The 25,052-nt window shown below is 41.0% G+C and overlaps 1 protein-coding gene across 3 annotated transcripts in view; it reads left to right on the top strand.

The window, feature by feature from the left end:
• Positions 1-25,052, top strand: part of CUL2 (cullin 2) — a 163,543-nt gene that overhangs the window by 17,887 nt on the left and 120,604 nt on the right. For all 3 annotated transcript variants that reach the window (XM_070429466.1, XM_070429457.1, XM_070429476.1), the window contains exons 2-4: positions 13,605-13,745; positions 19,599-19,701; positions 23,807-23,901. In XM_070429466.1, the coding sequence (XP_070285567.1) occupies positions 13,627-13,745; positions 19,599-19,701; positions 23,807-23,901 (317 nt within the window). In that variant the 5' untranslated portion in view covers positions 13,605-13,626. The remainder of the gene's footprint in view (positions 1-13,604; positions 13,746-19,598; positions 19,702-23,806; positions 23,902-25,052) is intronic.

The following is a 25,052-nucleotide window of genomic DNA, read 5'->3' as shown; positions in this document are numbered from 1 at the left end:
TTTTAACAGCAGCATAGTATTCCATCGTGTAGATGTACCACAGTTTTCTAATCCATTCATCTACTGATGGGCACTTAGGCTGTTTCCAGATCTTAGCTATGGTGAATTGTGCTGCTATGAACATCTGGGTGCATATATCCTTTCTGATTGGTGTTTCTGGTTTCTTGGGATATATTCCTAGAAGTGGGATCACAGGGTCAAATGGGAGTTCCATTTCCAATTTTTTGAGGAACCTCCATACTGCCTTCCATAATGGCTGCACCAGTCTGCATTCCCACCAGCAGTGCACAAGTGTTCCTTTTTCTCCACATCCTCTCCAGCACTTGTCGTTTGTTGATTTGTTGATGATGGCCATTCTGACAGGTGTGAGATGGTACCTCATTGTTGTTTTGATTTGCATCTCTCGGATGATTAGTGACTTTGAGCATGTTTTCATATGTCTCTTGGCTTTCTGAATGTCCTCTTTTGAAAGGTGTCTATTTAGATCCTTTGCCCATTTTTTGATTGGATTGTTTATCTTCTTTTTGTTAAGTTGTATGAGTTCCCTATAAATTTTGGAGATTAAGCCCTTATCAGATATGACGTTGGCAAATATGTTTTCCCACGAGGTGGGTTTTCTTGTTGTTTTGTTGATGGTTTCTTTTGCTGTGCAGAAGCTTTTTATTTTGATGTAGTCCCATTTGTTCAGTTTCTCTTTAGTTTCAACTGCCCTAGGAGCTGTATCAGTGAAGAAATTGTTTTGGCATATGTCTGAGATTTTGTTGCCTTTGTATTCTTCTAGAATTTTTATGGTTTCCTGTCGTACATTTAAGTCCTTTATCCATTTTGAGTTTATTCTTGTGTATGGTGTAAGTTGGTGGTCTAGTTTCATTTTCTTGCATATGTCTGTCCAATTTTCCCAACACCATTTATTGAAGAGACTATCTTGGCTCCATTGTATGTTCATGCCTCCTTTGTCAAAAATTAATTGAGCATATTGGTTCGGGCTAATTTCTGGACTCTCTATTCTATTCCACTGGTCTATATGTCTGTTCTTGTGCCAGTACCAGGCAGTTTTGAGAACAGTGGCTTTGTAATACAGCTTGATATCTGGCATTGAGATCCCACCTACTTTGTTCTTTCTCAGGATCGTTGCAGCTATTCGGGGTCTTTTTTTATTCCAGATGAATTTTTGGAGAGTTCGTTCTAGATCTTTGAAGAAGGCCATTGGTATTTTAATGGGAAGTGCGTTGAATGTATAGATTGCTTTGGGTAGTATGGACATTTTAATGATGTTGATTCTACCAATCCAAGAACATGGTATGTTCTTCCATCTGTTTATGTCTTCCTCTATCTCTTTTTTCAACGTCCTGTAGTTTTCTGAGTAGAGGTCTTTAACCTCTTTAGTTAAGTTTATTCCTAGGTATCTTAATTTTTTTGGTGCGATGGTAAATGGGATTGTTTTTCTGATCTCCCTTTCTGAAAGTTCACTGTTGGTGTATAGAAATGCCTCAGATTTCTTGGGGTTAATTTTGTATCCTGCTACATTGCCAAATTCATGTATTAAGTCTAGTAGCTTTTTGATGGAATCTCTAGGGTTTTGTATGTATAATATCATGTCATCTGCAAATAAGGACAGTTTTACTTCCTCTTTTCCAATTTGGATGCCTTTTATTCCTTCTTCTTGCCTAATTGCAATGGCTAATACTTCCAGTACTATGTTGAACAGGAGTGGTGAGAGTGGGCATCCCTGTCTTGTTCCTGTTCTTAGGGGAAATGGTGTTAGTTTTTGTCCATTGAGTATGATGTTGGCTGTGGGCCTGTCATATATGGCTTTTATTATGTTGAGGTATGATCCTTCTATTCCCACCTTTCTGAGAGTTTTTATCAAAAATGGGTGTTGGATTTTGTCGAATGCTTTTTCTGCATCAATTGATATGACCATGTGGTTTTTTTCTTTCAATTTGTTTATGTGATGTATCACATTTATTGATTTACGGATGTTGTACCATCCTTGCATCTCTGGGATGAATCCTACTTGGTCATGGTGTATGATCCTTCTGATGTACTGCTGGATCCGATTTGCTAAGATTTTGTTGAGGATTTTGGCATCTATGTTCATGAGGGATATTGGCCTGTAATTCTCTTTCATTGTGATGTCTTTACCTGGTTTTGGTATTAGGGTGATGCTGGCTTCATAGAATGAGCTTGGAAGCGTTCCTTCCTCTTGAATTTTTTGTAGTAGTCTGAGGAGGGTAGGTTTTAGTTCTTCCTTGAATGTTTGGTAGAACTCCCCTGTGAAGCCGTCTGGCCCTGGGCTTTTGTTTGCTGGAAGCTTTCTGATGACTGCTTCAATTTCTTCCATAGTTATTGGCCTATTGAGGTTTTTAGATTCTTCCTGATTGAGTTTTGGAATGTTGTATTTTTCTAGGAATTTGTCCATTTCCTCCAGGTTGTCCAGTTTGTTGGAGTAGAGTTGCTCGTAGTATTGTTTAACAATCATTTGTATTTCTGTGGGGTCTGTTGTTATTTCGCCTCTATCATTTCTGATTTGGTTTATTTGGGACCTCTCTCTTTGCTTCTTGGTGAGCCTGGCTAGGGGTTTGTCAATCTTGTTTATCCTTTCAAAGAACCAGCTCTTGGTTTCATTGATTTTCTGTATTGTTTTTTTGGTCTCTATTTCATTGATTTCTGCTCTAATCTTTATTATCTCCTTCCTTCTGCTCACTCTGGGGTTTTCTTGTTGCTCTCTTTCTAATTCTTTGAGTTGTAGAGTTAGATGATTGACTACCATTTTTTCTTGTTTTTTGAGATAGGCCTGTAGAGCTATAAACTTCCCTCTCAGGACTGCTTTCATTGTGTCCCAGAGGTTTTGGATTGTTGTGTTTTCATTGTCATTAGTGTCCAGGGTGTTTTTAATTTCTTCTTTGATGTCATCGGTAACCCAATCAATATTTAATAACATGCTATTCAGCTTCCAAGTGTTTGAGTATTTTGGGTTGTTTTTATTGTAGTTTATTTCTAACATTATGCCATCGTGGTCTGCGAAGAAGCTTTTTATGATTTCAATCTTCTTGAATTTGTGGAGACTTTGCTTGTGACCCAATATGTGGTCTATTTTTGAATATGTCCCATGAGCACCTGAGAGGAATGTATATTCCGCAGCTGTGGGGTGAAGTGTTCTGAAGATGTCAATTAAGTCCATCTGATCTAGTGAGTCATTTAGGATTGCTGTTTCTTTGCTGAGTTTTTGTCTAGCGGATTTATCCAGTGATGTCAGTGGTGTATTAAAGTCCCCTACTATGATTGTATTGTTGTCGATCTCTCCCCTGATATCTTCCAGAAGTTTTCTTATGTATGTGGGTGCTCCTGCATTGGGTGCATATATGTTTACCAGGGTTATATCTTCTTGTTGTATTGATCCCTTTAGTATTATGAAGTGGCCTTCCTTATCTCTGGTTATAGCCTTCACTTTGAGATGTATTTTGTCAGATATAAGTATTGCTACCCCAGCTTTCTTTTCCTTTCCATTTGCGTGAAAGATATTTTTCCATCCCTTCACTTTCAGTCTGTGTGAGTCCCTTCTAATGAGGTGGGTCTCTTGTAGACAGCAGATGTATGGGTCATGTTTTTTTATCCATTCAGCCACTCGATGTCTTTTGGTTGGAGCATTTAGTCCATTTACATTTAAAGTTATTATTGAAAGGTATTTGTTTGTAGCCATTTCTTTTTTTGTGTGTGTGTGTGGCTGTTTTCTTTCTGAGCTTGATATTTCTTCTTTTTACACCAGTCCCTTTAGCATTTCTTGCATGGCTGGCTTGGTGGTGATAAACTCCCTTAGCCCTTTTTTGTCTGTGAAGCTTCTTATTTCCCCTTCAATTTTGAATGATAGCCTTGCTGGATAGAGTATTCTTGGATTCAGTCCTTTGCTTTGCATCACTTTGTAGATTTCCGTCCATTCTTTTCTGGCCTGATGTGTTTCTGTTGAGAAATCATTTGATAATCTAATGGGAGATCCCTTGTATGTTACTTTCCGTCTCTCTCTTGCAGCCTGTAAGATTCTCTCTTTATCCTGAACATTTGCCATGGTAATTATGATGTGTCTTGGTGTGGGTCTTTTCGGGTTCACCTTGTTTGGGACTCTCTGGGCTTGTGTGACTTTTTTCTTCCCCACCTCAGGGAAGTTTTCTGATATTATTTCTTCGAATAGGTTTTCTAATCCATGTTCATCTTTCTGTTGTTCTGGCACCCCTATTATTCGTATGTTGTTTCGTTTCATGTTGTCCCAAAGCTCCCTTAGGCTCTCCTCCTGTCTTTTAATTTTTTTCTCCATTTGCCGTACAGTTTGAGTGTGTTTTGCTTCCTTGTCTTCTAATTCACTAATTCGGTCCTCCGCTTCTCCCATTCTACTGTTGATACTTTCAATGGAGTTTTTTATTGAAGCTATGTCACTCTTCATTTCTTCTTGGGACTTACTTAAGTTGTTGATTTTTTCATCTGTTTCTTCTAGCTTCTTGCATAAGTAGTTGAGTTTTTCATCTGTTTCTTCTTGCTTCTTGAACATGTGGTGCATGTACTCTAGGAACCTTATTCTGAATTCTTTTTCCGTCATGTTGCATATCTCTGTCTCACTTAGCTGCTTTTCTGGCGAGTCCTCCTTTTCTTTCCTTTGGGGGTTTCTTTGCCTACCCATGTTTGATCTCGCTGACATATGTAGATGTTGAGATGTTCAGTGGCTGCTCCCTGGGTGGCAGGGGCTCCTTGGGTTGTGGTTGCTGCTCAGACGGTTGCGGTAGCAGCTGCTTTCCAGTTGGCAGCAGCTCCTCTGGTGGGTGTTGTTCACAGCTGTGTTGGCTCTTCTGGCTGGTGGGGGGAGGCTTCACATACAGTTGCTGTTCCACAGACAGAGGGTGTGGTGATCAGGAGGCTGTGGTGATCCGGAGGCTGCGGTGATCAGGGGGCTGCTGTTGCTTGGATCTGCTGCGTTGATTTAAAGGCACAAAATACAACAGAGCAAGGCACAACGTACCAGGCACTGAACACAAGTATATTCACAATATTAATAACCCCAAATAAAGGTGACCACCCGAATTAAGAGAATTAGGGGATAAGGGAGAAAGAAGAGAAGAAGATAAAAGAGAGAACAGAAAAGAAAAATAAGAAAAAAAACAAACAAAAAAGGAGTGCAAAAATAGAATTGGGAAAAAAGAGGGGGGAAAAAAAGAGAGCGAAAAAAGAGAATGAAGTAGAAGCGGGGAAGAGACTATTTGTATGAGGAGGAAACTCCAATAGAACTGCCACTAATCTCAACAAATTCCAGCAACAGATCCCTGGAGATGAATGCAAACTACAAACCACCAATAATATCCAGAGGGGTAAGGGAAAACAGAAGCAGAAAAATAACTGGGGTGGGGTGGGGGAGGGAAGGGAAAAACCAGCAGAAAAAAAAGAAAAAGAAAAAGAAAAACAACCTCACAACCAGTCCTAAAAAAGAAGAAAAAACACAAAACAAAACAAACAAACAAATTAAAAAAAAAAGCCCAATATATTCAACAATCAAGAAAACAATAGAAAGATAAGAGAGAAAAAAATGGTTGGAAAGTGAAGAAGGATAAAGAATAGGTGTATAAGGATTTAGAGCAGTAGATTGGAAATAGGATATATAAGTAGGGTGGAATTAGACAGGGGGTAAAAAGAGGGAATTGGGAAAGTCTGGAGCAGGAATAGGGTAGGAGAAACAGGACACCAAAAGGGGAAAAGTAAGGAAGAGGGTTTTAGCAAAGAGGTGGAATTGAGATAGGGAAAATTAATGCTAAAGGAACGATGAAAATAGAATGGAGAACACTAATCCCAAAAGAAAATAAAGAGAAAATAAAATGGCACTTTAAAAAATGGTAAAATGGTAGCAGTAATAATACTGGTTAAAAATAAAAATGTGGTAATTTAAAGGGTAAAATCAGGTGATGGAAAAAGAAGAAAAAGAGAAAAAAAAATTGGTTTCTTAGTAAAAAGGTGAAAAAATTAAAAAGAAAAAGAAAAAGAAAAAATTTGCAGTACTGATGGTCTTTCGGTTCTTCTACTCTTCAGCCTGGTTCGCCTTAGTCCTGCCAGGTATTTAGGAGAGTGTTGAATTTGCCTGCATTACACTGTTCCTCCGTGTTGTAAATCACAGTCCTGATTTTAAAGCAGGCCGTATTTGTGATCCAGTCTGCCTTAATTTGTATTCCCCTAAGAGTCAGTTTGTGGCTCAGCCTCTGGGTGGCAGTGTTTTTGGGTTGGCCTCTGAGGCTATACAGCTTCTCTATCCTTTTTTAATCCTTACCCTGCTCTGTGTTGTTGGTGGGACTGAAAATCCCTCTATAGGCCAGACCCTGGTAACTCCCAGGGACTAATCAGCTTGTTTTAGTCCTTTATCTCATACAGGGTGGAATCTGGGTGTGGCTGTGCTCCTTGCCTGGGGGGCTGGGGGGAGGAATTCCACCCTCTGGAGGAATGGCTGCCCCAGTCCTGGGCCCAGGGGGGTCTCAGCACTCAATTCGCTGCCACCTCCTCCGGCTCCCCCTCTTTCCTCAGCCTCTCCCCAGATTCCCCTCGTCTGCACCTTCACCCTCTCTTCAGCACAGGTGAGTGTCTGTATCCGAACTGTCCTATGAGCAGGGTTCAGTGAAAACAAAGAAACAGACAAATGCCGGCCGGCCGCGGAAACGCTCCTCTCTTACCGGTCTGGGAAACGCTCTTCTCTTACCAGCACTGCATGGTCTGGGAAACGCTCCTCTCTTATGGGCACTGCATGGTCTGATCAGTTCCTCAGGATGCCCCCTTTAGTCTCAGTTCTCCGCAATCACAAAATCCAAATCTCAAATCTCCTGGCGCCAGCAAACCCGCGGAACTCCTTACCCTGGTCAGGGTCTGTGTCTGTCCCAAGAGACGCGGCTGTCTGCCATGCGGTCTCCCTCCGACCCTCTGGGCTCAGGTCTGGCAAACTTTCCTGCCCAGATCCCTGGTTTTTAACCTTTCCAGGGGAGGTCTGCCCTTCCAGGCTGCAAGCCGTCTCACCAGCTGAGTAAATTTGCCAATTCGGGGTGGGTGTTATTAGTTTCAGCTGCTTACTCCGTTTGCTCCGGGTCAAGACCTGGGACGCGTCTGCCTATATCGCCGCCATCTTTATTTTTCCAACTCGGTTTGTTAGTTTTTAATGTGCTTCACTGGGCTTGTTCTTCTCTCATCTTGGCTTTCATATGTTTCATTCATCTAAGAATGGATTATCACTACACTTGTATCCATTCTACCATAAATCTGTTGGTCTCTGTAGAGAAGTCTGTGATAATGATTCTGTCAAAACTTCATAAGGCTAAAAGACAATCTCTGCAACCATTAAAATAATTTTAAGCAGTGTGTATAATATCTCATATTTATAAGGTGAGAAAAGTAATGTGAAGGGGACATTGCCAATTTTTTGGTATCTACACTAATAAAAGAGAAACATGGTAATTAGCGTACGACCGCTACCATTCCCATTGGCTAATCAGCATATCCTTATGCAGATTAACTGTCAGCCAAGATGGTGGCCGGCAGCCATGCACTGAAGTGAGCAGGGAGGCTTGCTTGCTCCAGTGACTGGCGGACTCCATTGTTCCCCGCCTAACTTGCTGGCCTCTCAGCTGCAAATCTAAGCAACTATGTAACAAATATAGAAGCTAAACAAAACCCTAGAAACAGGCTTTATCCAGCCAGGCTTCAGCCAGCCTGACCGCAACATTGTATCAATGTTTTCAGCAGCGAGGCCTCAGAGCTAAAGCTGGCCCAGAATAAAAAAAAAAAAGAAAAAAGGAGCGGTTGGGAGCTTCACTCACCCCTCAACTATAAAATGGCCCTTACTCCCTCAGCCAGCCTGGCCAGGTACCCCAGTGGGGACCCCCACCCTGATCCAGGACACCCTTCAGGGCAAACCAGCCAGCCCCCACCCGTGCACCAGGCCTCTATTCTATATAGTAAGAGGGTAATATGCCTCCCGGCACCGGGATCAGCGTGACAGGGGGCAGCGCCCAAACCCCCTGATCGCCCTGTGGCTCTATGTGTGACAGGGTGCAGACTCCCCCCCCCGGCCCCCCCCCATTCCCAATGGGAATGGTAGCGGTCGTACGCTAATTACCATGTTTCTCTTTTATTAGTGTAGATACCAAAAAGTTGGCAATGTCCCCTTCACATTACTTTTCTCACCTTATAAATATGAGATATTATACACACTGCTTAAAATTATTTTAATGGTTGCAGAGATTGTCTTTTAGCCTTATGAAGGGTAGAGCCATAACCTCTCCATCGGCCCTGCCCGGAGTGTCACAGTGGCGGCGCCCCAACCCCCTGATCGGCCCTGCTCTGTGGGTGATAGAGGGTGGCGCCCCAACCCCCCTCCACGGGCCTTGCTCTGTGTGTGACGGGGCAGCTTCTCAACCCCCTGATCGGCTCTACTCTGTGAGTGACAGGGGGGAGCTCCTCAACCCCCTGATGGACCCTGCTCTGTGCGTGACAGGGGGAGCTCCCCAACCCCCTGATCGACCCTGCTCTGTGTGTGACAGGGTATGGAGCCCCAACCCCCTGATCAGCCCTGCTCTGTGAGTGACAGGGGGCAGTACCCCAACCCACTGATTGGCCCTGCTCTGTGCGTGACAGGGGGTGGCGCCGCAACCTCCCCATTGATCCTGCCTTGAGTGTGACAGGAGGCAGTGCCCCAACCCCCCAATCGGCCCTACCCTGAGCGTGACTGAGGGTTGCATCGCAACCTCCCGATCTGCCCTGCTCTGTGTATGACAGAGGGCGGCGCCCCAACTCCCCAATGGGCCCTGCTCTGAGCCTGACCAGAGGCTGAACCTAGGGATTGGGCGTGCCCTCTGCCCACCCGCGAGCAGGCCTAAGCCAGCAGGTCGTTATCTCCCGAGGGGTCCCAGACTGTGAGAGGGCACAGGCCCGGCTGAGGGACCCCCCCCCCCCCCCCAAGTGCACAAATTTTTGTGCACCGGGCCTCCAGTACAGTTATAAAATAGTCCCTTCCCTTAAGAAACATTCAGATAATTACAGTAGAGGTAAGCATAGAGTTCTCATGTAATGTGTAAAATACGGTACCTTACCTAGCTTGTGTGGACTCAGTTTAGGTTTCAAAGCAGATACACTGGACCAAGGCTTTAATGTCAGTAAGAGTTAGTCGAATGGGTGGAAGGTGGAGGTAGGAAATAAAAGAATTTTAGGTGTAGAAAATAGGTAAAGGCAGGGTGTGTGAATGAGTTCACTGACCTCTAAGCACAAATTATTGGATTATGTTGTTGAGGAGTGTCCCATAAGAAGAAGCTGGAGAGGTGCTTTAGTCTAAGTTCAAATCATGGAAGTTTGGTGTGTCATGTTGACATTAAACTGAATGCTGTACATAGTGGAAAGTATTATAAAAAAGGTAACATGCTCAACTTTTTGGTTTAGGTAGGTTATTTTTGTCTTTGAGTGCCTGATCTGATATTTTAATCTTTTTGAAGGTCAAAAACTTTGTTTATTGACTACTGTATCCTCAGAGCCTAGAATAGTGCCTGGAAAATATTTAAGTATTCCCTAAAAATGTTAGTAAGGCTGTATAGTTGCATATAGCAGTTTGAGAGCTTGGGCTCCAGCACAGGTCTGAATCTTGATGCCACCATTAAATAGCTCTGTGATCTTGAGCATGTTTCTTAACCACTCTGACTTAGTCTTCTTTTTTTTTTTTTAAATATATTTTATTGATTTTTTACAGAGAGGAAGGGAGAGAGATAGAGAGTTAGAAACATCGATGAGAGAGAAACATCGATCAGCTGCCTCCTGCACATCTTCCACTGGGGATGTGCCCGCAACCCAGGTACATGCCCTTGACTGGAATCGAACCCGGGACCCTTGAGTCCGCAGGCCAACGCTCTATCCACTGAGCCAAACCAGTTTCCACAAGACTTAGTCTTCTTATCTAGAAAATGTAAACAGTAGGTTCTACCTAATCAGATTAAATGAGTTTATATAAAGTACTTAGAATAGTGCTTGGCTCATAGTAAGCACTATATAGATATTAACAGTTATTATTTCTTTTATGAATGAACTAGAGGCCCGGTGCACAAAAATTTGTGCACTCGGGAGGGTCCCTCAGCCCGGCCTGTGCCTTCTCGCAGTCTGGGACTCCTCAGGGAATGACCACCTGCTGGCTTAGGCCCGCTCCCTGGGGGACTGGGCCCAAGCTGGCAGTCAGACATTCCTCTGGCAGCCCGGGAGCCCTCGGGGGATGTCCACTTGCCAGCGGGGAGCAGGCCTAGCTCCAGTTGGACATCCTTAGCGCTGCTGAGGAGGCGGGAGAGGCTCCACCACCACCACTGTACTGGCAGTCGTCAGCCTGGCTTGTGGCTGAGCAGAGCTCCCCCTGTAGGAGTGCACTGACCACCAGGGGGCAGCTCCTGCATTGAGCGTCTGCCCCCTGGTGGTCAGTGTGTGTCATAGTGACCAGTGATTCCCAGTTGTTCTGCTGTTAGTGTCAATTTGCATATTACCCTTTTATTATATAGGATAGAAGCCTGGTGCATGGGTGGGGGACCGGCTGGTTTGCCCTGAAGTGTGTCCCGGATCAGGGTGGGGGTCCCGCTGGGGTGCCTGGCCAGCCTTGGTGAGGGGCTGATGGCTGTTTTCAGGCTGGCCACAGCCCCTTCAGGGTGGGGGTCCCCACTGGGGTGCCTGGCCAGTCTGGGTGAGGGGGGCTGATGGCTGTTTGCAGGCTGGCCAAGGCCTGCAGTGGGGACCCTAACCCCAAGAGCGTGTGGCCATGCTAGGGGAGGGGCTGATGGCTGTTTGCAGGCTGGCCACAGCCCCTTCAGGGTAGGGGTCCTCACTGGGGTGCCTGGCCAGCCTGGGTGAGGGGCTGATGGCTGTTTTCAGGCTGGCCACAGCCCCTTCAGTGTGGGGGTCCCCCCTGTGGTGCCTGGCCATCCTGGGTGAGGGGCTGATGGCTGTTTGCAGGCTGGCCACAGCCCCTTCAGGGTAGGGGTCCCCGCTGGGGTGCCTGGCCAGCCTGGGTGAGGGGCTGAGGGCCGTTTTCAGGCTGGCCACACCCCCTTCAGGGTGAAGGGTCCTGCTGGGGTCCCTGGCCAGTCTGAGTGAGGCACTGATTGCTGTTTGCAGGCTGGCCAAGCCCCCCAGCAGGGACCCTCACCCTATGGGGGTGTGGCTGTCCTGGGTGAAGGGCTGATGGCTGTTTGCAGGCTGGCCACAGCGCCTTCAGGGTAGGGGTCCCCGCTGGGGTGCCTGGCCAGCCTGGGTGAGGGGCTGAGGGCCGTTTTCAGGCTGGCCACACCCACTTCAGGGTGAAGGGTCCTGCTGGGGTCCCTGGCCAGTCTGAGTGAGGCACTGATTGCTGTTTGCAGGCTGGCCAAGCCCCCCAGCAGGGACCCTCACCCCATGGGGGTGTGGCTGTCCTGGGTGAAGGGCTGACGGCTGTTTGCAGGCTGGCCACAGCGCCTTCAGGCTAGGGGTCCCCACTGGGGTGCCTTTCCAGCCTGGGTGAGGGGCTGATGGCTGTTTGCAGGCTGGCCACAGCCCCCAGCCACCCAAGCTCCCAGTGGAGGCTGGCTAGAAGGAGCTTCTATAATTGAAACTTTTTGCCTTTGTGGAGGCCACAGCTGGCCAGAGCAGGCAGGAAGCTTGGCTTCCTCCATTGCCAGTGCAACCAACCCTCCTGCTTACTCCAGCTCCGTGGCTGCCAGCCGCCATCTTGGTTGGGTTAATTTGCATATAGTCGCTCTGATTGGCTGGTGAGCGTGGCTTGGGCATAGCAAAGGTACGGTCAGTTAGCATCTTTGTCTTTTTTTTTTTTTTTAAATATATTTTATTGATTTTTTACAGAGAGAAAGGGAGAGATATAGAGAGTTAGAAACATCGATGAGAGAGAAACATCGATCAGCTGCCTCCTGCACATCTCCCACTGGGGATGTGCCCGCAACCCAGGTACATGCCCTTGACCAGAATCGAACCCGGGACCATTCAGTCTGCAGGCCGATGCTCTATCCACTGAGCCAAACCGGTTTCGGCAGCATCTTTGTCTTTTATTAGTGTAGAAGATTAATACAAACTAGAGCTGCTAAGAGCTTGATCCCAGAGCATATGTAGAGTTACATAGTAAGGGATAGAGTTAAGAAATATTCAGGAACACAGTTGAATAGGATGTGGTAAATAAGGATGAGAAGGAATTATGGTTAATTCCCTGATGTAAAGCTAAAGCTTTAGGTTTTCTCTTCTCTCCAGGGTTCCTGTCTTCTCTACAACCCCCAGCACACACACAAAGAGTTAAATGATGACTGATTTATTCTAGTTAGTACAGGAAATTTAAGGCCAGGAGGTGAAGTCTCTGGTATGTTGAGGAAAGCATTGATCAATTGTGACACACCCTTTTTTGGGTTTTTGTTTGGCTTTTCTCTGATTCCTTTTCTTTCTCTTTCTTGGTCTATTTCTTGGACTTCTTTTGAGTTCTTTTCTTCACAGGACAGAAACATAAGAAGGGCCTAGGACTACCTTCAGCTATTTGACTTCCTTGTCTCCTTTTTCTCTTTATACCCCCTTGCAAACCTTATTATTTTCCTATCCTCTTTTTGCCACAGTTGGAAACCAGAGAACAGATGTTGTCTTCCTTGTTTGACCTCGCTACAGACTAGCTTGGTGTTTCACAATCCCCAGTATTAAGGGAAAACTAAGTAAGTTTTCCTTAGTACCAGAAATTATTCTCTTGTGTACTTAAATTTAACTTTAAAAGGTTTCTCTTTTAATTCTGTTCTCTGGTGTGATAGTGAGAAGGATTTGAATCTAGCTTTTGAAGCAAGTTTCTGTAACCTTGGGACCTTTTTGTTTCAGAAACCAGCTAACTCATAGAATACAGTTTGTCTGCTAGGCAAAAGGAGTCTTTTAGTTCACTATTAGGCTGGTCAAGTTCACCTGAGCCAAGGGTTCCAAGCTAGAGTTGTGCTGTTCATTAGAGTAGTGGGGCTGGAATATCCTGAGAATCTGAGAAGGAGCAACCCTGCTCTTCCTTTGAAATCTTTACCTTAATGGCTCATGTAAATTGTGCATTCTACTCTAGAATTCATCTTTGTTTGTTTTACTATACATTTTCATTTCCTTCCTAATATTTTACCTAAACTGATGCTCCGGGAAGATAATTCCTTCTGTTTTCTTATGTGTTCTCCTGGCCCCCTGCATACCACCTCATTTTTTCAGCTTAAGGATTTGGGGCCAAAACCTTTTTATTAAGTGTCTCTTGCATATTTCTCGTGGTGGCAGATGGCCTTTGGCTAACTGGGTTACAGCTTCTTTGCCTTAACACATTAAATGATGCTTCTAAATCCTGATTATAAATAATTTGTACTAAAAGCTTTTTCATTGTAAAGAATGCAAATATTCTGTGGAATTCCTTGTCTGGATAGTCATAAGAAGGTAGTAGCCAATGTTTATTGTGTTCTTCGTATGTGCCAGTTTGTGTTCTCACCCCTTTAATCTATCATGCTATTTAATTACACAGTGCTTTAAAAGTAAATAACTGATCTTGTAGAACTCATGCTAGCATTACTATTGTTTATAATTAACAGATTTCAACACTAAACTTGCACAATGTCTTTGAAACCAAGAGTAGTAGATTTTGATGAAACATGGAACAAACTTTTAACGACAATCAAAGCTGTTGTCATGTTGGAATACGTCGAAAGAGCAACATGGAATGATCGCTTCTCGTATCCTTTCAGCGGCATTGATATATGGTCTTCTATTGATAAGGATATTGTATTGATATATGTCAATGAACATGATAAATGTTCCAAAATTGATGCACTTATTCAAAAGTGAGAACAGGTTGAAACTTATGTAAATGGAAGAACATTCCAGTGTTTTTGTATTATTGTATACATTTCCAAGTTCATCACCTATATGTGGCAGTCATTAATCTTTGATAACCTTTCATTCAGGTATTACTTTAGGGAATCCATTTGTGAATAAAATAAACTACTTTCTGTTCATTCTACTAAGGGAAAGAAACAATAAACATATTAAAAAACTAATGTCAGTGCTTCTAATAACAGGGAGTGATAAATACTGTGGAGAAAGTAAAGCAGGATAAGGGCCATCAATTCCAATGGAGACTGCAGCCAAGAAATGAAGAGAAGGCTGAGACTCAGAAGGGCAGCGATGAAAGAATTAGGAAAGATCACCAAGAGCAAAAAATGTGTCATTAGAGACAAGGCTAAGATCATCCACCCTCATATTTCCAATTACTGTGTACTGATGCAAAAGCTGGGCAATGAAGAAGGCTGATGGGAAAAAATGGATTCACATGAAATATGGTGTTGGAGGATAGCTATATGGATACCCTGAATTAGAAGAAAGACAAGTGGGTCCTAGAGCAAATTAAGCCTGAAATATCTCTGGAGGTAAAAATGACAAAAATGAAACTGTCCAACTTCAGGCATTTCATGAGAAGTCAGGGTTCTTTGGGAAAGCTAATAATGTTGGGAAAAGTGAAAGCCAGCAGGAAAAGGGGAAGACCAAATGTGAGATGGATTGACTCCATAAAAGAAGCCACAGGCATGAGTCTACAGGAGCTCGGTGGGGGATATCACTCATTCATGGGATGGTAGGAGTCAAAGCCGACTCAACAACACAATGGGCGTGTGGAGAATGGTTGAAGTACCTATGTGAGTGGCTCTTTTGGAAGGGATGTCAAGGAAGGCCTCTTTGAGGAGGATGATAATGGACTAGAGACGAACAAAGTGAGGGAGCAAGTCCTACAGATATCTGAGGGGAGGGAGTGAACGGCAAGTTCAATGACTGAGACAGAAACATGTTTTTTTATTGCATTGTCTATATCTGAATTAGGAGTTGCATATGAAGAAACAAATATGAGTTTTCCCAGTCTAAAACCTGGTGTCCTGCATTTCTACATGATGGCAATCTTTAAAAAAAAACCACAAACAAACAAACAAACAAAAAAATATATATATATATAATGTGTATAGTATATGATTACTTATATAATAAGTATATTTATTTGTATAATGTAATTTAAAAAATATCACGTATATAAGAACAACACTGCAAACCTCGGGTGTAAACTCTGGCACCAAGAAAAACCCTCAAATATTAAAATATTTTAGCTTCTTGGTATTTGGGAGGTTAAGGGATCTCTGGAAATCCTTTGCCATAGGTAACGGACAGAGTTGTGGACAGCCATCTCAGCAACACTGCCTAGTGTCTGCCAGGGTCCATGGTGGGGTAAGCATGGAGACATTGAAACATGTATACTGTCAGACTCCTGAGCCACCTCAGTCTTTTACCATAGGAAATACCACATGTGTCACATCTCAGGGTGAAAAAGGGGGCAGGGTAGAGGCCTGGATCTTGGGTCCAAATAGTTTGGCAGTATCCTAGGGCCCTGAAGGAAGACTTGAGGACTGGATGGACACTGTAGGATTAGAGATTCTTTCCGAAAAAAAAACAAGGTGAGATGTATTCAGAATGTGTGTGGAGGTTCAGAGTTTTTTCAGACTCTGTGCTGCCATCTTCTGGGGCTAAAGGATGGGTACTTTTTTTTTTTTTTTTAAATATTTTATTGATTTTTTACAGAGAGGAAGGGAGAGGGATAGAGAGTTAGAAATATTGATGAGAGAGAACCATCAATCAGCTACCTCTGCACACCCCCAACTGGGGATGTGCCCGCAACCAAGGTACATGCCCTTGACTGGAATCGAACCTGGGACCTTTCAGATCGCAGGCCGACGCTCTATCCACTGAGCCAAACCGGCTAGGGCAGGATGGGTGCTTTTAAGGGTATTTTAACTAAAATAATGTGCAGAGAGAGAAGAGAAGGAATTGGTGATTACAAGAGAAGGGAAAATGAGTAAAAGATAGAAAAGAATAGATGTGTTCTTTATTGTACAGAATATACAATTTAATTAGTTGGTTTGTAAATGGCTTTGAAAAAGCTGACTTACCTGGAAAGTACTCTTTTAGTCAGTTATTATTTCTAAGATGTTTATTGTTTGATACATCTAAGATGGTCTACTTATTCTTGACCTGATCATGGATCTTCTCCTCCTCCCCTTAAAATAAAAAAAATCTGCAAAAATAGTAAATTTAAAAGTGTAATCTCTCACTTTAATTTGTAATTAAGAAAATAAAGGGCTGTGTTACTAATTGTCTCAAAGTAGAATTCCCTCCACTTCCCTGTTCTTTTGCCCAAAAATATATGGTTGACTTCTGATCTTCAGATATCTTAGGTAGAATTTTAAAGGCCATAAAACCTTAATATATTTTGAAAGTGAAAAATGCTCCTTGAATATTGTGTACTACCATATGTATTAGTACTTGGGGGAGTGTGAAATATAATACATATGTGGCAAAGTTTGTAAGATATACATGTAGAGTTCAATAAATAATTATAGCATCTGTATAATCACCACACAGGTTGGTTAAGAACTAGAATACTGCCAACATCCACCAACCCCACATCACCACATGTCCCTCTCAGTTCATGAGCCCCTCCTTTCTCTTGGAGGTACTAGTATCCGACTTTTGCATCTAATGTTTCCTGTTTTTCTAAAAACAGTATAACTACTTATATACACAACCTTAAACAATATTGGTTAATTCTGTTTTTGAACTTTATATAAATAGATTGTACTATATACATTTGTCATTTTTTTCAACATTTGTGTGTAATTAATTTTTTACAAATGATCTTATAAAATATGCATTATTAGTTCAATTTTGCAGTTAAGAATATTGTGGCCCAAGATGGGTAAGATGATTTGCTGATATTGTATGATAGAATGCTGGGGTAAAAATGCCAAAGTCTTCTGTACTCTTGCAGTAGGCATTAAGGAAGCTTGACTGCCAATCGAAGTTAGGAAAGGTTTTCTCCGTAGTCATCTCTGGTTGGTGCACCAGCAACACTTTTATTCTATGCTTCTAAATTAAATCAGACCAATATCTGATGTTGATTCTAATGAATGATTTTACATATTCATTTTTACATGTGGCATTTTTATTCTTCAGAAATGTCAATAAACATCTTTTTTATTATAAATAAATCCCTTTTTGTTCATTGTCTTACCATTTTCAATTTTAAGATAATTTTTACTTTTATCGTCATTTCAAAACTCATTGTGACTCACTACACAGTAGAATTAATAGAGTTAAAACTCAAAATTAAGTCCAAGTATAGGAAGCACCTTTTAATGGAGAAAATGAATTAAAATAAATAATTTTGCTGCTGGCCAGCACTATCTTGGTTGTAACAGTTCAGAGCTTTTGCTCTGGAACAGTTTTGTTTCTGAATGAGAATTTTTAAGTGAAAATTTCATAAACAGGAATTTTTATATTTCTGAAGAGATTTAAGGAAAAGATGACTTTGGGGGAGAGAGTGTTAAAATCTGATCTCCGGATATTTCCCATTTTTTGTCTTTTAAAATATGCTTTTATTGATTTTTTTTTTCTTTTTTAGAAAGAGAGGAAGGGAGAGGGAGATAGAAACATCCATGAGAGAGAAACATCAATGTGGATTGGCTGCCTCAAAGCGTCTTGAAAAATGCTCTTCTTGGGTGTTCTAAGGCCTAAACATTTCCATGGTGATTGGATATTTGAGTAAGTTAGAGAAAAAGAACATATTTAGGAATATCTTTTAGGCAGTTGAATAAAATTACAAAGTGGTTAACTGAGACCCCAAACTGTGGTGAGTGAAATATTAATTTAAAAAGTTTATAAAGAAGGTGAGTCCATTAAAAAATCTGGCACAGTGATACTACATTATATGGATATTCTTGCTTCACTATGTTTGTTTTTTTAATATAAAGAAAATTTTAGCCCTAGCCAGGAAGGTCAGTTGCTTAGAGCAGCAGTCGCCAACTGGTGGTTCCTTGGACCACTGATGGTCCGTGAGGTCTGGAATGTTGACGAGGGCTGGTTTAAGGAAACCTTTGGAGCAGCAGTTGCCAACAGGTGGTCCGCGGACCACTGGTGGTCCGTGAGGTCCGAAAGGTTGACGACCACTGGCTTAGAGCATTGTCCTGATATGCCAAGGTTGCAGGTTCGATCACTGGTCAGGGCACATATAAGAATCAACTAATGAATGCATAAATAAATGGAACAACAAATCAATGTCTCTCTCTCCCTCCCTCTCTGAAATTAATAAAACATTTAAAAAAGAAAAATTTTATTTTTTATTTAATAGAATAATATATTGAAGAAATGTATACATATACATATAAAGATAGCTTATTTGTTACTAATGTTAATTAAAAGTAAAGAAAAGGATTTAGAAGGACCATGGGAAAGTCTGACTGATATCTACTAGACTTCCATGTGAAGAGGGCTCATGTGAGGAGGGCTGCTTGCTCTTTCCAGAGTAATGAGACTAGGTTAATGGCTGACCATGTGCGACTTGATCCCTATTTCCTTTGCATCACCAAGAGTTTACTAAGTGCCTGTTACATGCCACGAACTATGCCCGGGGGCTGGGAATATAGAGATGATTAAGAATAGGCTAGTGTGGATAACAAAGGTATAAATTTTATTGTATAAAAATAAGTTTTCTAGAAGAAGAATATATAAAATGTTATGGGGATTATAGATGGGAAGAACCTACATTCTATCTCTGATGTATTTTTAAAGTACATATTTTTATTTTGTCGTATTTCCTGATTCTATGTTTAATAGAAATACTTGACTCCATCCCAAATAACCTTATTTTCAGATTTTATCTGCATCTCTAATTAGGCTGGTCTCAGATTGCTTCATGTGTGTTTTTTCCACATTTGGTGCTTTAACATACATGAGCTTACTTGGGTCTTACAAGGATCCTATAGAGATGTCAGGATGTTATCTTTATCTTAGAGATGAGGAAATAGCCTAGAGAGGTTAAGAGACTTGGTCAAGATCACTGGCTAGTAAATGCCTCAAGCAGATACCATTTTCTCTGACTTCTGATAAAAAACTCTACAGCATACCACCTGTGATACCTAGCAAGGTACTTAGTGTGTTCAAAAAACTTAATTGATATTACTGTTCATACTATAATTCTTCTAATAGATTAAATGTTAAAGGACAGTGGATAGGTTGAAGAATATTCTGATGAGTACTGTGATGTGGGAAAATATGTCAAGTGAGTTATTTTTGTAACTTGTTTTTCAGAATTGCTTAGAGTCCATATCTGCCTCTTATGATATTCTGTAGCCCTTTGTTGGTATTATGTTTATGTCCTTTTTTACATAAACCGTACTTTGTAGGTGTCTGGGTAACTTGACTTCCCAAAATCCCCCTCTGAATTTTAATGTCTCTTAGAGGAACAGTTTTCTTTACAATACCATCAAATAATCCTCAATAAATATTTGTTGAATGAGTAAGTGAACATATCTGCTAATGCTTTTAAAGTAAGCATGGTTATATATTATACCATTATTCTATATCTATGTCTATATAACCTTAAACCACAAAAATGAAATGATTTTTCATTTTTTAATGTGAAGCTTGAGTTAAAGCTCATTTGTTGTAAAGAATATTTCCAATGAATGTGAAAACCTTAACAGTTTAACTAGAGATATCTATGCTTTATGTGTGGCCTATCCTGAACCCCTTGGAGAAAGACTTTATACAGAAACTAAGATTTTTTTGGAAAATCACGTACGGCATTTGCACAAGGTAAGGAATATGATATAAATATGTTTGTAGCTGCATAGTTACTTGCTTAGTTCACTGTTTTGCAGTGCAGAACTAAGATCAAATTAAGGTTTATTTGTTTTGTTTCCTAAATAGCATTTTTCTAATTATATATATTTAAGATCTATTTGTCAAGAACTGTGCTTTTCCCACAAGGGAAATTAGTGTAGTTGCTCAAGATCATGTAAGTAGTAAGTGAAAGAGCAGGGTTTGTTCACCTTTAAAATGTGCTCCTATGTACTCTGGATAGAACCAAATTTTCTCTTACTGTTGCTTCCCACCTCTTGGTAAATCTGTCTTTATTATTATCTGTCAACTTGTTAGCTGCCGCTTCATATCCTGTTTAAAATCTTACAAAAACCTAAAATTAAAAAGGGAAATGGTCAATTTAAAAGCATCATAGAAATTTTTTTGACCAATTTATTTGGTTAGTATGTCATGTATATAAGGGTAACATCACGGACTTGGTCTGTGCAAAAATGAATTTGCAGTATCTGACTTACCCACTGATCTTGTCAGGAGCTGAGTGAGGTCATTTATTATCTGAGCTAGCTACTTGACTCTTACCTTTTAGTAGCTGTGTGACCATGGGCAACTCACATAACCTACTTTAAGTTTCTTTATAAAATGGAGATAAAATAACACAGTCTAAAGTCTAACCCTGCACAAGGCTTGGAGCAGATCGTTTTTAAAGTGTAAATAACTCATAAGTAGAGTCCAGTTGATCATATGATAGTTTCCTTTAAAACATTCAGAGGAAATGCTCTATTTTCTTTTGTATATGACAGATAACAGTTTTCTTAATATGTACATCTGCTAGTTCATAAAAGCAATGTTGATAACAAGTACTTCAAATCAGTCTTAAAATGTTTCCTATGTTAAGTTAGTTTTAAAATTAAAGTTCTGCTAGGGTGAGCATAATTAAGAACTGTTTAAGGCAGTTATGAATTTTGTAATTTTATATTTTAGCATAGGTTGTAAGTGATTTTTTTAAACTACAAAGTAATTTCATTATTATTTTTTAAAATATATTTTTATTAATTTCAGACAGGAAGGGAGAGGGAGAGACAGAAACATCAATGATGAGAGAGAATCATCGATCGGCTGCTTCCTGCATGCCCCCCACTGGGGATCAAGCCCACAACCCTGGCATGTGCCCTTGATCGGAATCGAACCTGGGACCCCTCAGTCCGCAGGCCAGTGCTCTATCCACTGAGCCAAACCAGCCAGGGCAAACTACAAAGTAATTTTAGATTTATGGAAAAGTTGCAAAAATAGTAGAGCTTATTCTCATATACTTTTTATCCAGCTTCTTAATGATAATGTCATGCATAAAAGTGGTACGATATTAAAACTAATAAGTGAAGATTGGTATAGTTGTGTGATTAAAAATTGTATTTTGAAGTAGTTTTATGAAAGTTTATAATACTTATATTAATTATACACTATATGTTCTCAGATCCAGAGACAAAAAAAGAAGTTGGCTAATGTGTAGATGATAAAGTAAATTGTTAATATAGCCAACAAAATCAGTTTCACCTCTGAGAAAAAAATTTGATTTGATTCGGGGAGGGAACTTTTTAAATTAATAAAGTCTTACCATTACCATTACAAATAATTTAGGATATACAGATAAGCAATCAAGAAGAAAGTAAATACCACCATAGCATACCTCCAGAATTAATCATTGTTAATAGTTTCCATATATCTTTATTAAAATATATCTCTTTTGGTACATACTAATATACATGTAATTTGATTTAATAATTACTGTAATGCATATTTTTGCTTTGTGTAGACTTCTATTTTTTATTAGAAAGTGGAGTCATGTTATACATTTTATAACCTGCTTTTTGTTTTTAATATTGTAAGTTCCTCTTTATTTGTCATTAAATACACTTTGTAATCCTGGCAATGATGATAAAATTTTTCATGGTATGGAGATACTATCATTTGTTTCAGTATTTCCATATTGCTGGCCATATAGATTATTTCCAACTAGTAGCCCGGTGCACGAAATTCATGCACATTAAAAGGGAATTAATTGCCCTAACCGGTTTGGCTCAGTGGATAGAGCATCGGCCTGCAGACTCAAGGGTCCCGGGTTCAATTCCGGTCAAGGGCATGTACCTTGGTTGCGGGCACATCCCCAGTGGGGGAGTGTGCAGGAGGCAGCTGATGGATGTTTCTTTCTCATTGATGTTTCTAACTCCCTATCCCTCTCCCTTCTTCTCTGTAAAAAATCAATAAAATACATTTTTTTTAAAAAGGGAATTAATTAGCAAACTGGCCACCTGTCGATTCCGTGAGGAAAGGGGCTCCCTCCTCCCTCCTGTCAGGGTCCGGGGTGCAAGAGAATGGGGTTCCTGGCTGGCAGGCCACTGACAGCAAGCTATCCAACAGCAGATTCTGTGAGGAATGGGGCTCCCTCCTTTCTACTGTCAGGGTCTGGTTTGAAGGTCGGCCACGCCCCCTGTTGGGCCAGACCCAGAGTTCTACCACACCGTGGCCTCCACCTCAGCAACCCAGGACTGACTGCTGCTGGGCGCTCCTGGTGCTCTGAGGGTGGGTTCTTCCCTCAGGCCACATGGGAAACAGCTGGGGAGAGTGCAGCCCTTAGCAAAGTGACCCAGGATTCAGTGGGTCCACGCTCCGATGGTGGGTTCCTGCCTCAAACCCTGTCCTCACCGGAAACAGCTCCGGGAAACAGCTCGGGGGAGGGCGCAGCCGTTGCCAAGACAACCCCTGCAGGACTGACTTCCTTCCGCTTGGTTGCGGGGTTCAGGTCGTGATGAACACCACCCATGGTTTTTATATAAGTAGATTATATAATTTGTTGTTATCCACAATACTTCTGTGAACGTTGTTGTGGCTAAATAATTTTTGTGTAACTAAATTTCTTGTAGGATAAATTCTAGACCTTGAATTACTAAGTTGTGAGTCATGAAAATTTTTTAGTGTTTAGACATATTAGTAACAGATTGTTCTTGGATTTATATTCCATCAAACCAGTAATAGCATTATCAAACCAGCAATACCTAGTCACCAGGATGATTAATAGTTGCTATTTTTAATTTATTAACCAATATGATAAGCAAAAGAGTACAATTTATAGGTTATTTCTATTGTTCTGAGCCTTGTGTTAAAATTTCAAGTATAAAGTCATTTCATTAGATAATTAGATGAAAGTTGAGGTCATGATTTGTTAAGGTCATATGGACAGTTAATGAAAGAACTATAAAAGAAGAACCTAAGACCCCCTGAATACTTTTTTTTTTAAAGTATGTTTTTACTGATTTCAGAGAGGAAGGTAGAGGGAGGGAGAGAGAGAGAAACATTAATAATGAGAGGGAATCATTGATCGGCTGCATCCCGAATGCCTCCGCCTGCACCCTGGGCATGTGCCCTGACCAGGAATTAAATCATGACTTCATAGGTCAGTGCACAACCATTGAGCAACACTGGCCAAGCAGTCCAATGTATTTTTATTGTTAGACTAGATTTTCTTTAAAAATAACTTTAAAATATTGGACCTCAGATTTAAGTTTGATTTTCATTTTTTCAAAAAATAATATGTTTCTCTGAAGTAAATGAAATAAAAAAAACTTTCTTGGGGAATGTGGAAAAGTGTCAATTTTCATAAATAGTCTTATTCACAAAAGTGAATAATTTGAAGTGATATAATTATATCAGTCTGATTTACTTATATACTAACAGGTTGGTCACATGTTATGGATTTGAGGAAACACATAGAGACATGACAATAGAATTATATTCTGTATGAACTGATCTTAATATATTCTAGTTCAAAGAAAATATCAAATCATTACATCTTGTCCTTTGATCTTAGAGAATGAAACAGTTACTCTCCAGTATGAAGCTTCACTTTCATATCTAAGACTCAGATGTTTTTCTAGTTGTTTCATTGATACTAAAGGTAGTTAAATCAGAATGGAACTTATAAATGTAATTTATAATGCTTAAACTATGTCCGTTATTTTAAAGTATTTACTTTTGACAAATTTTATAGCTTACAAATGAAAATGATAAGTGCTTTCCAAGTGAAAAATTTTTCTTCTTTATATAGAGAGTTCTGGAGTCTGAAGAGCAAGTACTTGTTATGTATCATAGGTATTGGGAGGAATATAGCAAGGGTGCAGACTATATGGACTGCTTGTATAGGTAAGTATTCTTTTAAACTCTGACAATCTCAGCAGTATTGTTTGCATTTATAATTAAAGAGTTTTTAAAGATATTTTTATTTTTTAACTTTATTTTTATTGTTGACAGATACACCATTTTCCCACTCTTTGCCTACCTCCACAATCCTCACCCCTCTTCCCCTGGCTCTTACCACTGTTGTCTGTGTCTATAGGTTATGCACATATGCTTTTTGGCTATTCCCTTCACCTTCTTTCATCCAGTACCCACCTCCCCTGTCCCCTCTGACAGCTGTCAGACTATTCCATGTATCCATGTCTCTGCTTCTACTTTGTTCATATAAATTCATCATATATATATATTGATTTCAGCAAGGAGCGGAGAGGGAAAGATAGAAACATCAATGATGAGAGAGAATCATTGATCAGCTGCCTCCTGCATGCTCCCTACTGGGATCGAGTAACCCAGGCATGTGCCCTGACTGAGAATTGAACTGTGGCCTCCTGGTTCATAGGTTGATGCTCAACCACCCAGCCATGCTGGCCAGGCACCATAACTTTTTTATATACTCATCTACTGATGTGCACTTGGGCTGTTTCCAGATTTTGGCTATCCTATATAATAAAAGGCTAATATGCAAATTGTCCCCTCGGAAGTTTGACCAACTGGGAGTTCGACTGCTTGCTGTGACGTGTGCTGACCACCAGGGGGTGGTACGGAATGAAGGAAGGCCCTAGCCGGCAGCCGGGGGAAGGAAGGCCCTGACCACCCCTGATTGTTGTCCAGGCCTAAGGACCCTACTCGTGCACGAATTTCGTGCACCGGGCCTCTAGTTGTAAATAACGCTGCTGTGAACATAGAGGTGAACATATTCTTTTGAATTGGTATTTTGGGATCTGTAGGATACGTTCCTAGAATTGGGATTGCTGGGTCAAAACACAGTTGCATTTTTTATTTTTTGAGTAAACTCCAAGCTGTTTTCCACAGTGGTGTCACCAATCTGCATTCCCACCAGCAATATAATAGGGTTCCCTTTTTTCCACATCCTCTCCAACATTGTCATTTGTTGATTTGTTGATGGTAGCCATTCTGACATGTGTGAGGTGATACCCCATTGTTGTTTTAATTTGCATCTCTCTGATGATCAGTGACTTGGAGCATTTTTTCATCTG

The sequence above is a fragment of the Myotis yumanensis genome, unplaced genomic scaffold, assembly GCF_028538775.1.
Source record: "Myotis yumanensis isolate MYYU_CA2020_CCGP unplaced genomic scaffold, mMyoYum1.0.hap1 SCAF_1, whole genome shotgun sequence".
Taxonomy (NCBI): Eukaryota; Metazoa; Chordata; class Mammalia; order Chiroptera; family Vespertilionidae; genus Myotis; species Myotis yumanensis.
This window is presented reverse-complemented; position numbering and strand designations above follow the sequence as displayed.